The sequence below is a fragment of the Eupeodes corollae genome, chromosome 3 (genome assembly GCF_945859685.1).
Source record: "Eupeodes corollae chromosome 3, idEupCoro1.1, whole genome shotgun sequence".
NCBI classification, from domain to species: domain Eukaryota; kingdom Metazoa; phylum Arthropoda; class Insecta; order Diptera; family Syrphidae; genus Eupeodes; species Eupeodes corollae.
In genome coordinates this window covers 10,141,392-10,163,951 of record NC_079149.1, presented here as the reverse complement: position 1 = coordinate 10,163,951, position 22,560 = coordinate 10,141,392, and the positions used below count along the sequence as shown (strand labels likewise).

Genomic DNA, 22,560 nt, shown 5'->3' with positions numbered 1-22,560 from the left:
AAATCCTTGATATTCAACACCAATAGCACGGTCCCGAAAATTGGTGGAAAGTCTGCCAAGAAGATGTCAAGCCGTGATTGACAACAAGGGTTTTCCAACTTAAGAGATTTGATACTTTGTTTTTAAATACTTAGTTTATTTTATCGTTATCAAATTGTACTAATTTTTATATGTTTGATGTATTGAAAATAAATATTATTACTGTTCAGAATCTTAAAACATCACCTGATAATGAACTCTTTTTCTAAATTTCGCTGAAATATCGGTCGGAAGTCGTCTCTCCATATAAGTTTTGGAAGAAGCTCAGGCACAGGCACTGCAGCTTCACTTGAAGATGATCTTACTTTGAATGTTACCTCTAATGGCTTATGATCTGAAAACCCTTTAACTGCTACTCTTAAATCGTTAAAACACGAGTACAAAGTTTTATATTTTGTTGTTAACAAAATGCTCCCTCATTTACCATAGTTGTTTTTTTTAAACCTTCATGTAACGGAAGAAATATCGATTTTATGGAGAGCTTTCATTGTGAGATCGCTCTCATCCCTCTGAGATTGAACTGACAACCTGAGATCTGAGTCGGTCAGTTAGTTGTTAGCATGCCACCTTAAGAAAGGTCTAAATAATATAATTTTATTGATTCTATGTATTCTTTTAATATTTAATAAAATTCACTTAATAAATTGTTAGATTTAGTTTTTGTAGATAATATTAATATTGAAATTATTCAAGTTCAATTTCCACTTTTAAAAAATTCTATTCATCATGTTGCAATATGATCTATTTTAAAATTTGAAAACTGTGTTAAAAACTCTGTACTTTTGTCTAATGATGATTTTTTTGATTTCAACAAAGAAGATTTCGTTGGGCTCAACAATTACCTTCAGTCCATTGACTGGACGCATGATCTTTCCGGTTTATCACTTCAAGCTGCGTATTTCTTGATGAGTGGAAGTTCTCATACATAAGTCCTATTTACAAAACTGGTCCAAAAAATCTTGTAACAAATTACCGCGCTATAACTAAGTTCTCTGCAATACCTAAATTATTTGAGCTTATAGTAGAAGATCTTTTGTATTTTAGTATAAAAGAGCATATTTGCGTTGAACAACATGGGTTTATGTCAAGCAAGTCTACTTCAACAAATCTCATGCTTTATTGTAGATCCTATCTACACAGACTTTATAAAAGCATTTGATTCTATTTGCCATGAAATTCTTTTAGCTAAACTTCGAGCTTTTGGCATTCACGGATTGCTTCTGAAATGGATTTCAAGCTACCTTTATAAAAGAACACAATGTGTGAAATTGGGGAAATTCTTCCCTAATATCATACAAGCTTCAACAGGAGTTCCTCAAGGTAGCCATCTGGGACCACTTCTTTTCAATATATTTGTTAATGATATCAACTCTCTTCTTAAAAATGCATCTTGTTTGATGTATGCTGATGACATGAACATTTTTCTTTGTATCAAAAATAGAATTGATCAGCATAATCTTCAAAATGATTTAAATGTTTTATCTGATTGGTGTGATAGGAATATCCTTCCATTGAATATCACAAAGTGTAATGTGTTTACGGCACATCGTATCTTAGTTCCCATGATTCACAACTACCATATGTTCAACGAGATTCTTGATCGCAAATCTGAGATTCGTGATCTTGGAGTCATTTTTGATCCGAAGTTGTCTTTTTCGTTACATATAGATTATGTAATTGCAAGGGCTAATTCAATGATTGGTTTCGTCAAGCCAAACTGCAACGAGTTTTCTAACCCATATGCTCTAAAATCAGTGTACATGTCATTAGTTCGTCCGATCCTTGAGTATTGTTCAATTGTTTGGTGTCCTTCTACTTCCATAACTCGTATTGAAAGAGTTCAAAAAGGTTTCACAAGATTTGTTGTTAGGCAACTGAAATGGAGAATTGATACTCCTTCATATCCGTCAAGATGTGCTTTGATTGGACTTGATTCTTTACAAAAAAGGCGTTCTGTTCAATGTGTACTGTTTGTCCATGATGTATTTTCATACCGTATCAAATGCCCACAAATCATTTATAATTTTGAAATCTATATATTCCGGGAAGAAGATTGCGTCTTCGTTATTTCTTTAACAATCCTAAACATAGATGTAATAATGGTTGCAACGAACCATTTTCTAGATGCATACAAATTTTCAACACTATATGTAACGAACTTGATCTTTCTACAAACAGATGTGAATTTAAAATCCAATTGCAAAGCATATTATAAATTAAATTTTCAGTAATCTGTAAGATTTATATCCGTAGATAAATAAATAAATAAAAAGTCTGATCTCATCTTTTTGCATAAGACCCAATGTTTTGAACTTGAAAATTAAACAAGATTTTTTTTTTTGGTTGAAAAATGTATTTATGAATTCTTTTTGAAAATGTTCTCTTTTGTTTTTAATTTTTCGTTCAAATTATTTCTGTATAGCCTAATATATATATATATTTCTTGTATATTTACAATTAAATATATTTTCATATAATTTACATACATAATCATAAATTTACCCAAAATAAAACTTCATTATGTTTTTGTTTTTGTTCTTAATTTAAATTTTTTTAACTTAATTTATCTGCACCGAAATAAAACAATAAAAATTAAAATTGTTTGCCTTGTTAATTAATATTTGTTTTTGTTCTTCAAATAAGTTTGATTATTTTTAATTTATAATTTATATTACAAGTCTTGTGTACTTTATGTTTTTGTTTCTTTTTACACATCATAATGTTAACTCTAATTGTTTATTATTTTTTTTTTAATATTACAACAACGAAAATATTATTAAATATAAGTTTAGACACTAAACAAAAAATTCACTAAGCAATTTAATATTAATTATTATATTTTCTTGTGTTTACCAAAGAAGTCTTTCAATTTAATTAATGCATTTTATATATTTAAAAAAAAGCTCTTTCATTTTAGGTCGTAGTTTGTGTTCGTTAAAAATGTTAGTTTGTTTTTTCGCATTTGAACTGAAGCGACATTGAAAACGACAAACTACTTGCTGAGATGAGAAACCTTTTTTTGTTTTATTTAAATGTTATGTTTAACTATAATAAATACAAATATAAATATGTTTTTTGTTTTTAATTAATGAGGAGCTTTAATGAGCGTAGCATGAGTGCGGCAGAGACAATAATATTTTGTCTTTGAATTTGAATGATCATCTCTCTGCTTTTAGGGTCGCTCTTAGTTTTTTTAGTTTTTTTAATATAATTCTTCGAGATAGGATTATAAAATAAATTTCATTAAAATATTAAGAGGATATTTTTATCGTTTTGTTTGTTAATTTGTTTTTATATATATATATCAGTATCACAACAATCATTAAAAAATAAAATCAATATTTTGTTTGCGCAAGAATTGTGTCATGTTAACGAGTCGTCTGTGAATCTTTAATTGTGTTTTGTTTTTTTTTTATATTTAAAAAGGAATTTACCTTAATTTATAATTTGTTTATATTTTATATTCGAAAATACATGATGCTGTAGAGTAATTAATTTTGTTTTTCTGTTCTAAATTTTTAAGGCATTTTTGTGTATTCAATTTTTGTTATTCCAACCGTTTGGTTTTTTTGTTTGTAAAATTTTCTTTGTTTTTAAGCGAAACAAAAATATCGACGGGCAATAACTTTTTGGGAATGTTAACGCATTGGTAGTTTTCTAAGATCAAGCATTTTTGCAATCATAAATGGAAGGGCACACAAATAAAACACTCTCTTCTAAGTACGATCGCAAAGAAAAGAAAAACGCACGGCGACAAATTTAAAATATGCACTATTCTATATCGACTTTGATTGTAGAGCTTAAATTGTTAATAAAAAAAATAAAATTAATACGGGATTGAACTTATGTGTTAGAAATGGCGGCACTGAGAATCATCATTAGTATCAGTTGAAGGCTAGCTCTAGAACTAGTACTATGAAACATCAATGGATGTCTTACGATTGCGATGATGGCTCAAATCATTATTATTGTTGGCATTGTCGTCGTCCTCGGGTTTATTGCTTTGATCGGAAGAAGCTGCATTCAGTCGTGATTTTTCATAATCAACGAAATCATCAAACAAACTAGGCCATGCTTCTGTGTCGTCGTAGTTGTTAATATCACATTGTTCGGAGAAATTAAGGAACATATTCCATGTATCTTTGGGTATGCCTCGGATGTTGGGATGTTGTTCCAGAAAAAACAACCAGCGATCGAGCAACTCGGGCTTGTGCAGTGTAAAGACTAAACGCCATAATATGATTGCCATGTCTAGAGATAGAATACGATGATCTGGTTCTAAGCCAAATCTAAAATAAGAAAAAAAAAACAAGATAATATTATTGTAGTTCTATAAATATAAAATCTATAAAAGGGTGTTTTTTAGAGGTATAAAACAAGACAACTTAACTGGCAGTTATTTTGTCAGCTGTCAAATGATTTATTTTTAGTTTGGTTTGGCATTTTTAGAATTTGAGCTACATGATAACGGTTTGGCATTGATCCCAATTATCGTAAGTGAATTTTGTTTAGCGATGAAGCAGCTAAGTTTTGGAGTGATGATAATCCTCAAGTGTATGATGAGACACCGGTACAATCACAAAAGCCAACTGTTTGTTGCGCTTTATAGGTTGGCGGAATAATTGGTCTGGACTTCTCTAAACGATGATGGGACGTTAAAGCCAATACTGACAATTGAACAAACATGATGAACAGGAGCTGTGGTTTTAACAAGCCGGCGTAACGTGTCACACAGCTCCTCAGCCACAATTTTTTAAAGGAAACGTTTGTTAACCGCATGGTTTCAAGTTAGAATCATCATCATTATCGGCTCGACAACTGGGATCCGGTCCTAGCCTCATACAACAAGTTGCTCCATTTATCCTGGTCTCTATTTGACGGCACAAGTTGCTCCAAGGCGTCCTGGTCTACCCCATCTAACCAGCATGGTCATGCCACGCTCGTTGTCACTTACCATAAAATGTACTGCAAAGTACTTTCTGAGATGGTTCCTCGTACAAACTATGTGTACAGGCCACCGGAGTCTGCCGAGCTTAATTGTTGTCACAAATTCAGCTTCGATATAGATTGCATACAGCTTTTGATTGTAGCGTCTCTAGACTCGACCTTCCTCACATAAGAGCCCATAATTCCCGCCTAAGTGGTCAAAGTACCATTTCCCAGATCTCGGATTCTTATGTGAGTACTGGTAGAACCATTTTCCTGTACAGCAGGAGGTTAGAAGTTAAAGTAAGGTTTCTGGATTTAAAAAGCTTTCGACAGACTGAATTAAGGTCTCTGTTGGCTTTGAGCACCCACGTGTTTCTTCTTTTATGTAAGTTGTTATCAGTTGCTACTATTGACCCAAGGTATTTGAAGGATTGCATTACTTTAAGACAACTAATACGACCTCTTTTATAAAACCGCAGATCAAGACCAAGGTAATCCCAGAACTTGTATTTTAGCTAAGAAATATTGAAAAGGTTTTTTATGTCCAAATTTTAGCACTCCCAATCTAATCGTTGTCAGATTTGAAGGTAAGAATACACAGGGTTTGCTGTTGGCCTCTTTTTACTCTGCCTATAATGCACCATCACCTCCGGAGGAGGTGTGCAAAATCATAACCGAAGCTAAAATCAAAAAGGCAAACCTTTTGATTGGAGGCGACGCAAATGCTCGGCATACTCTTTGGGGAAGTTCTGAGATCAACGAACGAGGTGAGTCACTTTTTGATTTTATTATTGCAAATAATAAGACCATTTGTAACAGAGGCAATACTCCCACTTTCGTCTTTCCGAGCTCGGAAAATTATGATGGATGGGAGGATGTGCTTGATGTTTCTTTAGTAAACAAACGTAATTTATTAGTGGAGAATTGGAGAGTTTCCCCTTTGAATTTGTTTTCGGATCACAATTGGATTCTGTTTCCAATTAATTTTGAGTCGAAAAACCCTCCGCCTTACAGAAATCCCAAAAGAACTGACTGGACGAAATTCAGACAAATTGCTAATTCCAATTCCAAACTAAGTTTTATCGAAGGAACATTGTAATCCTTCATTTCTAAAAAAACCTGATGGAACCTGGACAGCCCCTCCAGCGAATCTCTTGAGCTACTGATGAAGACGCACTTTCCGGGTTGCGAGAGTGATAACCCCGAACCGCTTGAAACCACAGAGCTAAACGTAGCTCATGTGGATCAAGTCAATTCCGTTATAACCAGAGAAAATATTTTGTGGGCCATCAATACTTTTTCTCCATATAAATCCCCAGGCATGGATGGCATACTGCTAGTTATGCTTCAAAAGTGGCATGATGTGGCAGCTCCATGGCTGCAACAAATTTTCAAAGGATGTCTCCTTCTCAAACATGTGCCCATGTTGTGGAGACAGGTCAAAGTAGTTTTTATCCCGAAAGTGGGCAGGCGAGGTCACGAATCTGCGAAGGATTTCAGACCAATAAGCTTTTGTGCTTACAACCTTGGAGCGCATTCTTGATTACCATATTAGAGAAATTTTAGTTGGACGACCTCTCGAAAGTTCTCAGCATGCTTATCTTAAGGGCAAATCTACGGAGACTGCCCTTCATGAGGTAGTGCGTACTGTAGAACAAACACTCCATTATAAAGAATTTACTCTTGCCACGTTCCTAGACATAGAAGGTGCCTTTAACTACGTCCTAACAGAATCCATAGAAGAATCGCTTCATTCGAGAATGGATTATTTCTATGCTCAGTGGTAGGAAGATTCGAGCTACTCTAGGCAATACAATCGCAACAAAACACGTGAGTAGGCGAACACCCCAGGGTGGTGTCCTCTCGCCTCTTCTATGGCTTTTGGTCATGGATAAAATTCTCGTTAAATTAAAGAGATGTGGAGTGAAGGCGGTAGCCTATGCGGATGTACACAGCTGTAGTACGTCCAATCTTAACATATGGGTCGATTGTGTAATGGCCTGCTCCTAGCAAAGCATATAATATTGATAAGCTAAAGAAGGTTCAGAGAACAGCTTGCGTGGGCACCACAGGGGCCATGCGTACTTGCCCAACGAACGCCTTGAACGTTATTTTGGATCTTTTACCAATCGACCTTTTTATTAAATACATAGTTTCCTGCAGCGCTATTAGGCTGAAGGAATCAAACAGCTGGTTGTCAAAACCGGTAGACACTGACTACTGCACTCCTACTTTGAGCCTTAGTAAGGGTTTTAAGGTTATTTTTCCATCCAGAGAAGATTGGGAGGGTGACATCGTTTCGACACAACCATCTTTACTGACGGCTCAAAAATGGAGTGCGGAGTTGGTTCTGGGATCTTTTCTGAGTCCCTAAATGTAGCTAAATCTTTTAAGCTTCCTGACTTTGCTAGCGTTTTTCAGGCTGAACTGCTGGCAATAAGGAGGCATGTAAGATGTAAGATAAGATACTTAAACAAAGCCCAAACCAAAACCGAAATGCGGCTATCTTTACAGACAGTCAGGCAGCTGTCAAAGCCATTAACTCGGCCATATCCTCATCTAAATTGGTCCAGCAATGTCACGATGAGCTTGCGAGCCTGAATATTAACCTCGGTGTCACTCTGATCTGGGTTCCGGGCCAAAGTGGTATCGTGGGAAATGAACGGGCTGACGAGCTAGCCAGGCAAGGATCGGCCCTTTATAGCTCACTTGCGGAAATGGTTAACATTCCTCGTGGCGCTATGAAGGGTAAAATCTTTTCTATCTACCAAACGGAATCAAACCGAAGGTAGAGCAATTTACCCGAATGCATTATATCTAGGAAGATATGGCCCACCTATAAAACGATCTTCTGTGCAGGCCAAGGCAAGACATAGCCAGGATTGTTGCGATTGTACCGGACATTGGCCTATAGGAGTTCATGCGGAGAAGTTGGGTATTTTCTACAACACCTTTTGCCGTAGTTGTAGTGGCCAAAGAGAAAGTGAAACGATAGTCCATTTCCTCTGCAAATGTCCTGCTTTGGCAAACACTAGAATGAAATAATTTGGTAAAGCATTCTTTCACGAACTTGATGAGCTATCTTAGACAAAGATTAGAGACCTAATCTTTTTTCTCAATGCGACAAAAGGGCTCTAACATAATCGCTATGAAGCTTCTCTATAAATCTGTCCCTTTCAATCACAGGTCAAACGAGTTTTTGGTATCAAAACGGCGCACTACAGCGCTAATTGGATCTCAGGCTAGGCTGCCTTGAGATCGCCATTTCTACCTACCTTCCTACCATTACTTCAAATTCATGCTCCGCTACCATGATAGTTTGCCCAATTGTTCTTCTTGCAATCGACGTAACCATGTACTTTCTTTTTCCTTTACTTATTCTCCCGATTATGTCAATGTCGTCTGCGTAAGCCAGTATCTGGCTGGATCTGCTGTCGATGGTACCTTTTGTTAACTTTTCAGAGTCACGAATTGCTTTCTCCCAGATTAAATGGGAGGCAGGTCAAACTTTCCCCTTGTCGGAATCCATTCTCAAAATCCGGCTATTTTAACTTGGCTTGCTATATTGTTGATGATCAACGTGCATCAATTTATTTGGGATGCCAAATTCTCTGATGGTGGTTTATAGTTTAATCCCAACAATGCTATCGTAGGCGGCCTTAAAGTCTATAAACACATTTTTATATACATTTTTACATCGCCCGTCTAAGAGTAAACATCTAATCGGTTTTTGATTTGCCTGGGATGAAGCCACACTGATTTTTTCCGATGATAGTTTAACGTTAAGGATGCGGACTCGTGAATCGGCCTCCAAAATCGTACAATTTTAATCCATTGTGCTCCATAGGAAAGGGAAATGATGAGGATTTAGGTTGAGAGCGAATCGCTCAACCTTCCTGATTTCTGGGAAAATTGAAGAAAGTCTCTAGGTGGCAAGTACAAGACGTCGCACAAGTCGTCAAAAATTAATTTCCTAATATTGTCAATATTCTTTTGGGTAGACTTGGGCATTCGCATAGAAAGTGTAAGGTATCTTCCTCCGTCTCTTTGTCCTCACATCCGTTACATAAATCAGATGAGCCGATACCCATTTTGTTCATGTTGATGCCCAATGAGTTGTGAGCCATCAGTATACCTGTTATTAAGGACAGCTGAGGCATACCTAGTTGCAAATGGAATTATGTTTCTTTGGCCATAGATTCCTAGAACCTCTGCAAGGTGGTTGCGATTTCAATAAAACTTTAGTGGATTTTTTTCATTTTCTCGCTCTATTGGCGTGTATATCATTAATACCATTACCGTCAAGTGAAGGTGTCCTGGGACCCAACAGAGAGTAACCGTGTTGATAAATTAAACGAAACCCCTTACGGCATTCCTGTAACAGGTCTTGACTTTGTGACAATAACAGATATAACCTCGATTGCTACTTGGCTGTCGATAAATATGATATATAAGATTCTTAGCAGCTTTTGAGAAGGTTAAATAAATTTCATCCCAATGCAAAATAAAAATAATTCATCTTTGTTTTATTTCATTTTAAACCTGTATACCTCCAAGAAAAACACCCTTTTATCATGAACTTACCTAAATGTAAAACGATAAAGTTGTTTAAACATCTCCGAATCGGTTTTCATCAACTCAATTGTTTGTTCCAGTCTTAAGCGAATTGTATCGATTGTATCGGCTGACATTTTATGTAATCCTTCGATGAATTCCATTTTTGTAAAACGACACATTTGCGATGCATCTAAACACCAGGCCAGAACTAATATTGGAAATTCATCTGGCTGATAGCATAAATCTCGACAGAGACGCTCAATGCCATCTGAAAGGATCGCATCTTCGTAGGGGTCTTTGTACTCTTCGAATAATAAATTAAGCGTGTTGTCTGAGACTTCATGCGATTCTTTTACTGCAAGGGGAAGAACTAAAATTCAAATTCAATTAATAATTGATAATTGAGAATTCTGCAAAGCTTAAAACTTACCTGTTGTTATAATATCACCTATGTTATTGGCATTTCCGTTTAATAAAACTATCGATTTCTTAAAACTACTACGCTTAGTATCACTGTTGTTGGCCATTAAAGGACTAGGAGACAGCAATTCATCTGTTTCTAAATGAAATGAGAAAGTGTCATGTCATAAGAAGTTCCAAAAAAAACAATTTATAGATAATAAAATATATGTAATCACCTCCTGGACGATCACTGTATGTACTGCGATCGATTGCACTTCCCGCGGCCCGTCCACAGCTGTCGATATTTGTCATTTGGCAATGTGCAGACTGTGTTACTATCGCCGAGCCCGAATGATCAGATGATTGGAAACATTGTAGGCAATTACCCATAATATTAAGCCAATGTAATAAATTGTTGTCAAGAAATAAATAAACAGAAACTAACTTTCTGTTTAATGATTTATTTTGTTCTAGTTGTCTATTGTTGGTAATCGAGCAGTTTGTTTTTGTTTCTTTTTATTTGGTTAATTATTTTCTAAGTATTTTGTTTTGTTTAAACCAAAAGTTCGAAGTATTCGAAACTATATTCCATGAAAAATGAGCAAATACAAATTTTAGATTGTGTTTTAATGAATTGAATTACTTTGCGTTTTATCAACATAACGATTTTGTATGATTTAAAGTGAGATGAGATTTTGCTGCCTTTGATTTTTCAATTACCGAGGTAAGTAAGAGAGAAGATGTGAGATCATTAAGTTGCCTCGATATGACGACGTGAATGATGAGTTGGGAAAGACGGATGAGTTGTTTTGTGTTGTGTTGAGGTTTGCAGGTTTATTGGCCCAAAATATTGCTTTAAAAAGAACTAACTAATTTAACAATTTAGAGAGGCAGCAAATTTGGTTTAAAAATTAAGTAAATATGTAAAATTGGCACTGGTTGTTAAGAAACAGCTTATGATGGAAATCCAAACAATTGAACCTGAAAACAAAATTTAAAAAAAAGTTAGACATTTTTAGTTTGAGAAATTTTTTGATAATTTTTGGAGGAAAATATTTTTCTTTTAATTTTAAAAGCCGGACAAATACTGTTATATTCCCATACGGCCCTATTTTTTTGTTTGTAATTATTTTGTTTTTGTGTCAAAATGACTATTCTACTTAAAACTAAACTCTAAAACTATAAAACAAGTATGTAATCCGGCCGAGGCTTAAAACCCCATCCCGACTACCCACCACCAAAACTGGTTCTCCTGCTTCACCCTATCAGTTCGGTCCCGTTCGGACACAGCCCTACTGAACCGAAGGAGCTTTGCTCCGCCTTGTGCCATGACGACGTCCTGATTGTACAGGAGTCGCCTATCCACGGTTCGTCGTCTGAACTGCCAATCAATTCTGTATCAGACCGCATCCATCTAAAAAGAGGAATGCCTCTGGTGGAATGAAGCCGCTCAATTGTGCACTTTTAAAATACTCGTCGTTCGGATAGAACGGTCCGAAAATAAATTGTTGGTCGAAGACATAGCTCTTGCAATGTGACCTTGAACGAGTTTTATCACGAAATTGTCAATTCTGTTGATTCGAGCCCCGTTGTATAGGACCTCGGTGGAATAGAAATGCACGTAAGAAGATTTGGCTGTTCGATGTAAGCCGGTACAGTGCCGTAAACACTGCCGCTCGAACACCCGAAACTTCTCCATCTGGTAAGGGGCAACGTTGAACCACACGGGACAACCATAAACGATCATTGGCCCTCATGGCCATGTAGCAAATTACCTTCAAGTCAAGCTGACTGCTAAAAAACAGCCGTTTCGTCAGAGCGAAGGCTCCTCTGGCCCTGGCTCTAGCCAACGGAGTCCGGAGCAGAATTGTCTCTGACTTCTGAACATTTATTTTCAGTTTCCAGTCGTCGCAATACGCTGAATCTTGTCGAAATCACGCTGCAAGAGAATTCGAATAACCTCAACCTTTCGGGCCGTTCTGTACGCAATTAGATCGTCGGCGTACGCAATTGTCTTTGTAAGACTACCTATCAGATCGCTGGTGTAAATGCTGAAGAAAATTGGCGAATTCACCGCTCCCTGTTGAAGACCATTTGTAATTGAGAATGTTGTGGTAGAAGTTACATTGCCACTTTCTACCTTTAAGCATATCATAAAGTGTATACAACAATGGCTTGCTTTTGCCAAGCCTGCTCAGTTTTAGGCAAAGACCCTCTAACCATACGGTGTCAAAGGCCTTTTTCAAATCAACCAGAACAGCATCTGTGCATTGTTGTTTTGATTTATTCCATTGGATATCAGAAACGAGTTTAGACGCAGCATGAATCGTGTCATCACCCGCCTTGAACCCGAACTGTTTATCCGGAATTATGTTGTTGTCCGCAGCCCACTTAGTCAGAACCCTATTGATGATCTTTTCGAAAACTTCGCTTATGCTCGGAAGAAGACTTATCGACCGAAGATTTGACGGATTGGAGTTGTAAATATCAATTGCCTCCATCGGTAAATATCTTAGTACAACGTTGATATACCATCGACATCTGCTGACTTTTATTTTTTTATTGAATTGAAGATGAGCTGAAGCTCAACGTTTGTCACTAACAAGGGTCTTAGTACCGTTTGCCAAGTAATCTTAATTGAACCGCATGAAACCGCGGTTCTCAGATCGCCATTGTGTCATATCATTTCGAAGGTAAAAGTGATTAAGTAGGCCTCTGTTTTCCAGGTTGTCGTTGAGGCGAATGCTAACATTCATCTTGTACACTTGCTGGAAAGCAGCTCATACCGCCTCCACTTTTTTGACGATGGCTACCTCTGGGATTACTATGTTGATTTCCCCAATCTTCATGTTTTGCGTTCAAATTACCGGCCAAGATGAAATAGTTTTCTTCCAAGACCAGTTTTAGCTCCCTAAAATTAATCGCGAGTTCTAAATCAAAGTAAGTAACCTGGGGAGCTCCAGCCGCATAAGCCGCAATCATATACATCCGCTTCCCTTGAGTGAGAGAGATGCATACAACGTAAACTGCTGGCGTCTTGAGCTTTCGCAATTACTGTAATATTCTAATCTAATAGCATCATAATGCTCGATGGGATTAAGTCGTAGACTAACTTCTCTCGCAGTCAGATGTGAATCCAAATCTATTATGTTAAAAACTTGTGCTAAAGGTAACCAAATCATTAAACGTTAAAAGCTTTACATCGAGTGCGGATATTACTGTGGTCGACTTTTTCATAGAGAATTTACTGAAATTGAAGAATGTGACTTTACTTCATTAACAAACTAATATTTTCTGGAAATGTAATTCATGTTCTTTTCTTAACTTCTCTTCAATTCTAAAAAGTTTTGTTGTTCTTTATAATGGTATAAGTGCAATTAAAAACAGAGCTCTGATATGAAATACTTAACACCGGTATCATCCCGCAGACTTGGAAAGTAGCCAATCTAATCCACTACCAAAACCCAACAAACCAATAGACTGTATAGAAGGTTATTGTCCCATTTCATTAATTCCGTGCATATCTAAGGTTTTTAGAAACCAAACAATTAATAAGCACCAACCAAGTTGCTTTTAAATCTAAGAGAGGTTGTTCCGATGCTCTGCTACACATTGATCTTTACATATCAAAAGCTTTATCATACCGAAGCCACATTTCGCTGCTTTCATTAGATTTTGATTTCGCCGCTGTTAGAAATAACAACTTAATACAATTTATACTTTGAATATTTTCACTTTACTTAATTTTAACATATCTTCATTTCTTTCCTAATTACTCAATTTATTATTTTCTCAAACTAATTATTATTCTTATTCAAATTGTTCAACTGTTTAGTTCAAATAAACTATTTCCATATATATAATTTAACAGAACTTGGTTTCAATTGAAAATTAACAGGTTATGGGCCCAGGACCCAAAATTTAAATAAGAAATTTTAGAGAACTACTCAGAGTATACGTATATACATTTCCAGCTCATGATGAATGACGACTTAGAAAAATTCAAAATTCCACTTTTTGATGGAACTGGGTTTAATAATTGGAAATTCCGTATAGAAACATTATTGGACGAATTAGAGCTACTTGAATATACCAGTGAACCTTATCAAGAAAAAGTTAAATTTCAAACCGAAGACACAGAAGCTATTCGCCTTCAAAAAGGGAAAGAATTAGCTGCTCATAAGAAGAAAGACCGAAAATGCAAATCTCAACTAGTTCAAAAATTGGCTGACAGTCACTTAGAGTACGCAAAATATAAAGAAACAGCATTCGATGTATGGAAGACTCTATGTGATACATTTGAACGAAAAGGAATTGCCAGTCAACTATTAATTAGAAAATCTCTTCTCAGCATAAAATTTAATCCAAGAAATGATACTCTTGCAAACCATTTCGTTAGTTTTGACAAACTTATTCGCGAATTGAGATCAACAGGAGCAAAGGTAGAAGAACTCGATATTGTATGTCACCTGCTACTTACTATGCCATCGGAATTCAACAATGTAGTTACAGCAATTGAAACTCTCTCAGGTGAGTCTCTTACTATATCTTTTGTAAAGAATAGATTGCAAGATGAAGAATCGAAACTCGCAAAAACTAAAACGAGAAGAACCTGTGTCTTCAACAGCGTTTGTTTCACATCAAAATAAGTTTATGAACGAAGCACAAGGTCGTTTTCCATTCAAATGCAATTATTGTGGAAAAGTTGGCCACAAAATAGCAGTTTGTAGAAAGAGAGCGAACGACTTAAAATACAAAAATCAAAATTCGGCCCATTTAGTCACAGAAAATATTAGTCAAAGCAATGAAGACGGTTATTGCTTTTCGGCATCAATTGCAGATGATTTCGATCATCACGTACACTGTTTTCTGGACTCAGGTGCATCGGAACACCTGGTGAATAGCAACATCTCTCTATCAAACATTAAAAAAATTCATGAACCGACCAAAATAAAAGTTGCAAAATCTGGAACTTATTTAACAGCAGATAAAGTTGGAGACATTCAATTGTCAAGCTTCGTTAACGATAAAGAACATTTGATTACCGTAAAAAATGTTCTTTCTGTTCCGAACCTCGAATACAATCTTCTTTCGGTAAGAAAATTAGAAATGAACGGTTATTGCATAAAATTTGAAAATGGATGCGGAGTGATTTCCAAGAATAATCGAACAGTTGCAATTGCACATCGAAGTCCAACTGGATTGTACCAAATAACTTTCCGAAAAACCTCCACGGCTCTTCTGAGCGCAAATGACAGTAGCTATGAAATTTCGCATAAGAGAATGGGTCATCTCAACGCTGATGACATCAAGAAACTTCAAAAACATACGAACGAAATAAATATAGATGTTTTAAGTTTTTCCAAAGAGACATGTGGTATTTGTATTGAAGGTAAGCAAAGTAGTTTACCACATAATCAAGAAAGAAACAAAGCATCACGACCACTGCAACTTATACATAGTGATGTCATAGGTCCTATAAACCCCGTATCTTATAACGAAATGAAATACATAATTACATTTATCGACGACTACACACATCTCACAGTTAGCTATCCTATGAAGTCAAAAACAGAAGTTTTCAAATATTTTAAAATTTTCGAGGCCATGGCAACAGCTCATTTTAATTTGAAGTTAAGTCGTTTTCGGTGCGATAATGGCAGTGAATATATTTCAAGAGAGATAAAAGATTTTTTCGAACAAAAGGGTATTCATTTTGAATTCACAATAAGATATACACCCCAACAGAATGGAGTAGCCGAGCGGATGAATCGGACCATCCTGGATAAAGCAAGATGCATGATGCTCAACTGCAAACTCGGCAAAACTCTTTGGTCTGAAGCTGTTCAAACAGCCGTTTACTTAATAAACAGAAGTCCAACATCATCACTTAAAAATAAAATTCCAGCCGAACTGTGGTTCGGCGAAAAAATAAAATATTCGAAAATCAAGATTTTTGGTTGTGTTGCATATTTGAAGATTCCAAAGCAACTCCTGCAAAGTAAATTTGATTCTCGATCCAAAAAATGTTTTTTTGTTGGTTATTGCCCCAACGGCTACAAACTTTGGGACCCACTAAATCATAAAATTATTCTTGGCCATGACGTTGTATTCGATGAAATGAAATTTTCCTTCGAAACTTGTAACAGTAGTAATAATTGGACTGCAACGGAAAATGAAATTTTAGAATATGACGAACAAACTGAATTAGAAAAACAAAATATACAAGACTCTGAAAGTGGAACTGAAACTCAAGTTAGAAATGACAACGAACAAATTGAAAAAACATTGGATCAGCCTCGTCGATCTAATAGAATTACCAGCACGCCAAGATATCTAGAAGATTACGCAATTATGGCCTTTCATGCTGAATCATTTATAGAAGACGTACCAGAATCTTATGATGAAATTAATTCTAGAAACGATAAAGAAGAATGGTTTCAAGCGGTAAATGAAGAAATGTCAGCTTTGCTTAAAAACAAAACATGAGAGCTTTGCAACACTCCCAAGCACACACGATTAATAAATAATAAATGGGTTTTTCGTCTGAAAAGAGATGAAAACGGAAACGTTGAAAGGTATAAGGCAAGATTAGTTGTTAAAGGCTGTGCTCAGAGAGAAGGATACGACTACAAAGAAACCTACGCTCCAGTTGCTAGACTAACAACTCTAAGAATTCTTTTGTCTATTATCGTAAAGGAAGATCTCTTAACTTGTCATATGGATGTCAAAAACGCATTTTTGCACGGTGAGCTTGAAGAGGACGTATTTATGAAAATTCCAGATGGTTTTGAAAGCAAAAATGGCTCGGTTTGTAAACTTAAGAAAGCTCTCTACGGTTTGAAGCAAGCACCTCGAGCATGGAACAAAACGATTGACAGCTTCTTAACAGAAATCAACTTTAAACGATCAGAACTCGACAAATGTCCAAAAGGATTTGGGAACGCCAAAAACATTCTTAGGAATAAGCATCGAGCGCACCAACAGAGGCCTTCATTTGAATCAACAAATCTATTTTATAAGAATTCTTGATCGTTTTAATATGCAAGACTCGAACCCTACGGATATACCTATGGAAACCACCTTTATCTCTTCTAACGAAGTCGACAAAATTCAAGATACAAAACCTTACCGTGAACTCGTTGGATGTTTAATGTTCGGGATGTTAGCTACAAGACCCGACTTAAGTATAGCTGTAAATTACTTTAGTAGATATCAGCACGAACAAAATGAAATGCGTTGGAAAGGTCTCAAAAGGATACTGCGATACATAAAAGGAACCATCGACTTTGGCTTACAGTTTATAAAAGAAGAAGAAGAAGACGCACCCTTGACATGTTACGTCGATGCAGATTTTGGAAGTGAAAAGGATCGCAAATCAACATCTGGTTTTCTTGTCAAGACCTTCGGTAATGTCATCTTTTGGACTACCAAAAGACAAACTTCAGTTTCACTCTCTTCAACTGAAGCTGAATATGTTGCTTTAGCATCAGCAACAGCCGAATTAATTTGGATTAAAAACTTTTTAGAAGAAATACAAATTATCAGCGACGACGTTTTACCTTTGATATTCGAGGACAATCAATCAGTAATTCATCTACTCTCTAAGTGGGAGCATAAAAGACTTAAGCATGTTGATATTAAATATAACTTCGTTCGTGATTTGTATGAAAAACAAATGTTCACTATAAAATACATCAATACAAAAAATCAAATAGCAGATATCCTTACAAAACCACTTCCAAAGCTCCAGTTCATCAAACTTCGTGACAAGCTTAATTGCGTTAGTAAAAGTATTTTCATCAAGAATTCACAAACTTAAATGTTATTAAGTTGAAGAGGAGTGTTAGAAATAACAACTTAATACAATTTATACTTTGAATATTTTCACTTTACTTAATTTTAACATATCTTCATTTCTTTCCTAATTACTCAATTTATTATTTTCTCAAACTAATTATTATTCTTATTCAAATTGTTCAACTGTTTAGTTCAAATAAACTATTTCCATATATATAATTTAACAGAACTTGGTTTCAATTGAAAATTAACAGCCGCCAATTCTTCTACGCTGGCAAAACCACTGCGTAAGCTTTTTCATCTTTCCTACTCCTTTCCTTAGGTCTCGTTCCGAGCGGATTCAAAACCGCATTTGTCCAGCCTATTCTAACTACCGACCGATTGCATTTAGGTCCCTTCTTTCCAAGGTTATGGAAACGCTGATTAATTATCAGCTCAAGAAATATCTCGAAGATCGAAAGCTTCTTAATGACCGAAAATATGGCTTTCGTAGCAATAGGTCCACTGGTGATCTTATGGTTCATCTCACCGAACAGTGGAGCAAATCTTTATACCTTTTTGGAGAAAGTAAGATTATTGCACTTGATTTTCAAAAGCATTTGATAGGTTTGGCATCAGCTCTCTTATCGAAAATGCGTTCTTTCGGTTTTCATGAATCCCTGCTTCATTGGATTAGTAATTACCTTTCGAATCGTTCAATTCAAGTTGTATTGGATAGATTCTAGTGTGAAAACCATAACATAAATGCTGGTGTGCCCCAGGGCTCTGTTTTATCTCCAACACTCTTTTTCATTTTTATATTTCACTCCTTCTGATCTGGCTGTTATATACAAGACTTATATACGTTGAAAGCTTGAGTATAACTCCCATCTCTGGGCTGGTGCTCCTGCAACTTACTTAAGCTTCTTGATAGATGATAATATCATCATAAGTTCATTTACTTCGCTTGAACATCGTCGTAAGGGCTCTTGTCTGACCCTTTTTTACCGTTATTTTAACGGCTTATGCTCTAGTGAAATAGATAGTTGCATTCCTATCCTTAAACAGTTCAACCCTAATACTCGCGCTTCTAGGAATGCTCATCACTATACCCTCAAGCCCAACTTCGGCCGTACTGTCAAAAACAGAGATTCGTTCTTCAGCCGTACTACGCGAATGTGGAATGCCTTGCTACATTCTGTGTTTAATAGTCAGTGCAATATTCAGCAATTCAAAACCAATGTACACCGACATCTCCTTTTAAACCCTCTCTCCTCTTCCTAGTGCTCACACTGTGCCTCTGCATAATAGTGGTAGCAATATACCCTTGAGTGTGTTCTTATTATAAAAAAAAATCATGCTGTGCACAACTCAACTGTCAAAACTAGAGGCACAATATTGATATTGCCATAATTGGAAGACTTCAAGCGTGATGTCAGTGGACCGTTTTTGAGCATTGCGAAGGAAGCGGAGAAGATGGGTTTAGTGGTCTATGAGGGCAAGACCAAGTATATGCTGTCGTCAAAAAATCACGTTGAACGACGACGTCTTGGACTAACCTCACCATGAGCAGCTATAACTTTGAGGTATTAGAGTTCTTTGTCTACCTAGGCACCGCTTTAAATTCAGACAACTACACCAGCGCTGAAATCAAACGAAGAGTAACTCTTGCAAATAGCTGTTTCTTTGGATTTAGAAGGCAATTGAGTAGTAAATTCTTCTCTCGAGCTTCTAAAATCACCTAAAATCTATAAGACACTCATTATCCAAGTTCTCATTTGTGACACTGAATCCTGAACCTTGTCAAAGAAAAATGAGAGCGTCTTAGGATGCTTCGAGAGAAAAAATCTTAGGTTAATTTTTGGACCCGTCTGCATAGATCAAGAGTGCAGGATAAGATACAACGACAAACTGTACGCGCTGTAAACTGACCTGGTTAAAACAATAAAAGTCCAACGACTTAGATTGTTGGGTCATGTAGAGCGAATGGTCATTAACGCTCCTGCCCGGAAGGTCTTCGAATCCAATCCCGCCGTAGAGGAAGATTGCGACTTGGGTTGTGGACGCAGATGGGAGAAGACCTTAACCAACTAAGCGTGCGAAACTGGACACAGCCAGCTAGGAACCGAGTTGGTTGTAGACGCATGCATATTAAGGCCCAAATCCGCCCGGACTGTACCGCCACCTTAAGTAAGTAAGTTTGTTACGTTTTAAATAGCATAAATATTTAAAATTAACTTTGAAGATTGGGATTATAGATTTGAAAAACCCGACTTCTACCTATAAAATAAACTACTTTATGAATTTTGTTATCATCATAAGTTTTGCATTTAAACATTTTATAAAGTAATACCTCTAAAAAGTTACCTGATAGACTGATTTTGGAGTTTGATTTGAAAAGAGGCTATCAAAACCCATCGCAGCTTTGGAAAACAATTGAATTGGAAATAAATTACGTTCTTATTGAGGTTGATTCAAATAGAAAAAAGTCAATCGTTTCACTGGTCCGAAAAAGTTAGCTATTAATTTAGTTTAACGACAATCTGTACATTGGATTCTGATGACCTCTGAACTCTTGTCTTTTGGGATAAACTCACACTGTTTGGAGACAATGAATTTACAAGAACATTCAAAACAAAAATTGGACTAAGCTTAAAATGGAGGAATAATTGTTTTAATGATCTTAGAAGTTCAATAACTGCGTTAACAACAAAACAAAAAATAAAAATAGGGTCACTCAACTCTCACTGTCGTCGTCGTCGTCGTCACCGTCGCCGCCTGCACACATCAAACCACACCACACTACACTTTGAATTCGGTGCTTTTTATTTACTCATACGACGCGACGATTCTCACGACTGACAAAAGTGACAATGACTGAATGAGTCTAATTGGCGACGATAAAGTCGTAAAAAAAAGAATCAGCAGTTCTTCCAACAAGAAAACCAAAATGTGCGAGACAAGAATTCATAAAATGGACCAAGCAAGACCAACAAAAAAAAGAATAAAAAAAGCCAGCCATAAACCCAGACCCAGGCCCAGTTCCAAAAGATAATTCAAGTACCTGCATCTATGTAAATGATTGACCTCAAACTTGAACGAGTCCAACAAAGAAACAAGGATTAACTTAATGATAATATAAACATAATCACGACGACGAAGACACACGCCAATAGACTGGTGTACAAATCAAAAATCAAGGTTCCCCAAAATCAAATCAAATATAAAAGAACTTTTTTAGATTCCCGACTCTATTCTATTTCACTTAATTCGTACTTAAAATTTCTGTTTAATACCAAAAGTTTAGTTCTATTTTCTTAGATTCTACACAAATTACTGGGCTTACATTTTTACAATCGAATCAATATTTAATGTTTTCATGTTTCCCAAAGTAAACTCTGCGGGGTGTCTTCTTCTTCGTCGAAAGGAGCACTTTTAGGGGCATAATTGATGATTGAACTTCTGTTGCTTTTGCTCTTTTGGTCTTGCTTTTGATTTAAGCTTTAAAAATCTTTAACTTTCTGCAGCACTAGCACTTGCACTTGATTCGATGATTTTGTAGCCTTGTTTTGCGGGGGATTTAATTAAAGGGGGAGACGGAGGGCCACAGAACACTGCAATTGATCAACACTGAGTCTGAGACTAAGACTCTTGGGGCTTGGCGAACGCACTTTTTTAATTGTTTATTAGCTGCATTTTTCCATAGTTATTTTTTTAATTGAGTAAATAAACACTTCTATAGTCTGGGAAATTTATCGGATTAAGCACAAAACTGCCATACGGCTGACGAGACAGAATTCTTTGTAATAAAAATTACAATTGAATGTAAAAATAATGAAAACACAAGAAAATTGCAAGAAGAACCAGGACCAGGTTGGCCAACTGCTTATTTGACGTTGAGTTATAATTTGTATGTTTTTCTTTGTGTGTGTGTGAGTTTTGTGGGTGGTACAGTAATGTTCAAGATATTCTTTATTTTTGGATAAAAGTGAAGCCAAGTGTCTCTTTGTTTAAACTTGTTCTCTGCACTCACTAATAAATTAGAGAGATTTATTTGTAAATGTTATAATATAAATCTGTTCGCTTAAAAATATTTTTTTTTCAGAAATTGTAAAAAATCAAGCGAGATTACAGAAACAGGGTTTTATTATGAATATCAGGGACTGCTTAAAATAATATTTTTGAAGCGTGTCTATGCAGCGTTTTTGCAATGATGTCTTCTTTATTTCTGGGTCCTGGGATCTACGAATGGTTGAATAAATGTGCTTTTGAATGCACCTTAAGCAGTATTGACATGAGCGCAACCAACGAACGACGAAAGAATTATAAAATGTGAGTTTATATACGTTTGAAGACATATTTCCACACAAATTCTTAACATAACGGTAGTAATATTAGTTTCTATTTGATTTATGATGCAAACTTTACTATTAATAAATTTAAGAAAACAAATTTATTTATCGCGAAAAAAAATGTAGTTGAAACGAACTGTCAAAATTTATTCGCGTTCCACATTATCCACACTGTCAACGAATAAAATAATCGCGCGTACTTATCCTAAAAAAATCATTCTTCTTTTCCTTCAATTTTCCGATTTGCATTAAATGGATGCACATGACATCTTTTTCTTGTTTAGCTTCGACCGCATTTTTTCAATCGTTTGTTTTCAAAACAAAACACAATAATGATAAACACAAAAAAAAAAAACAAATGTCAAACTAGATTCGCGACGAATTAAAAACTTTCATGTGAAAGAAATGTCAAAATCGACGAATCTTCGTTCATTCGTTGGTCTTGCTCATGTGAATAGTGCTTTAAAGCATCTTGCACATGAGCTACGAATTGCAAACTGTG

At 35.9% G+C, this 22,560-nt stretch overlaps 1 protein-coding gene across 2 annotated transcripts; it reads right to left on the bottom strand.

Annotated features, from left to right (window-relative positions):
- Positions 1-3,749: 3,749 nt before the first annotated feature.
- On the bottom strand, positions 3,750-21,584 carry LOC129950857 (DCN1-like protein 3). Of its 2 annotated transcripts, none has more exons than XM_056062778.1 (5): positions 21,053-21,584; positions 10,164-10,908; positions 9,956-10,084; positions 9,553-9,895; positions 3,750-4,328 (listed from the first exon to the last, which is right to left on the bottom strand). In XM_056062778.1, the coding sequence occupies exons 2-5, from the start codon at positions 10,315-10,317 to the stop codon at positions 3,953-3,955; spliced, it is 1,002 nt and encodes a 333-aa protein (XP_055918753.1). In that variant the 5' UTR covers positions 10,318-10,908; positions 21,053-21,584; the 3' UTR covers positions 3,750-3,952. The 2 variants fall into 2 exon arrangements, with proteins under 2 accessions (XP_055918753.1, XP_055918754.1); XM_056062779.1 differs by having other exon boundaries at positions 9,956-10,078.
- Between the last annotated feature and the right edge of the window lie 976 nt (positions 21,585-22,560).

Excerpts from the sequence above, each read along its gene's own strand:
- LOC129950857 (XM_056062778.1), bottom strand. The coding sequence starts at position 10,317 with ATGGGTAATTGCCTACAATGTTTCCAATCATCTGATCATTCGGGCTCG. Across the intron at positions 9,896-9,955 it reads AGGTGATATTATAACAACAG|TTCTTCCCCTTGCAGTAAAA; the intron begins GTAAGTTTTAAG and ends TTTGAATTTTAG. Across the intron at positions 4,329-9,552 it reads CTTTATCGTTTTACATTTAG|ATTTGGCTTAGAACCAGATC; the intron begins GTAAGTTCATGA and ends TTCTTATTTTAG.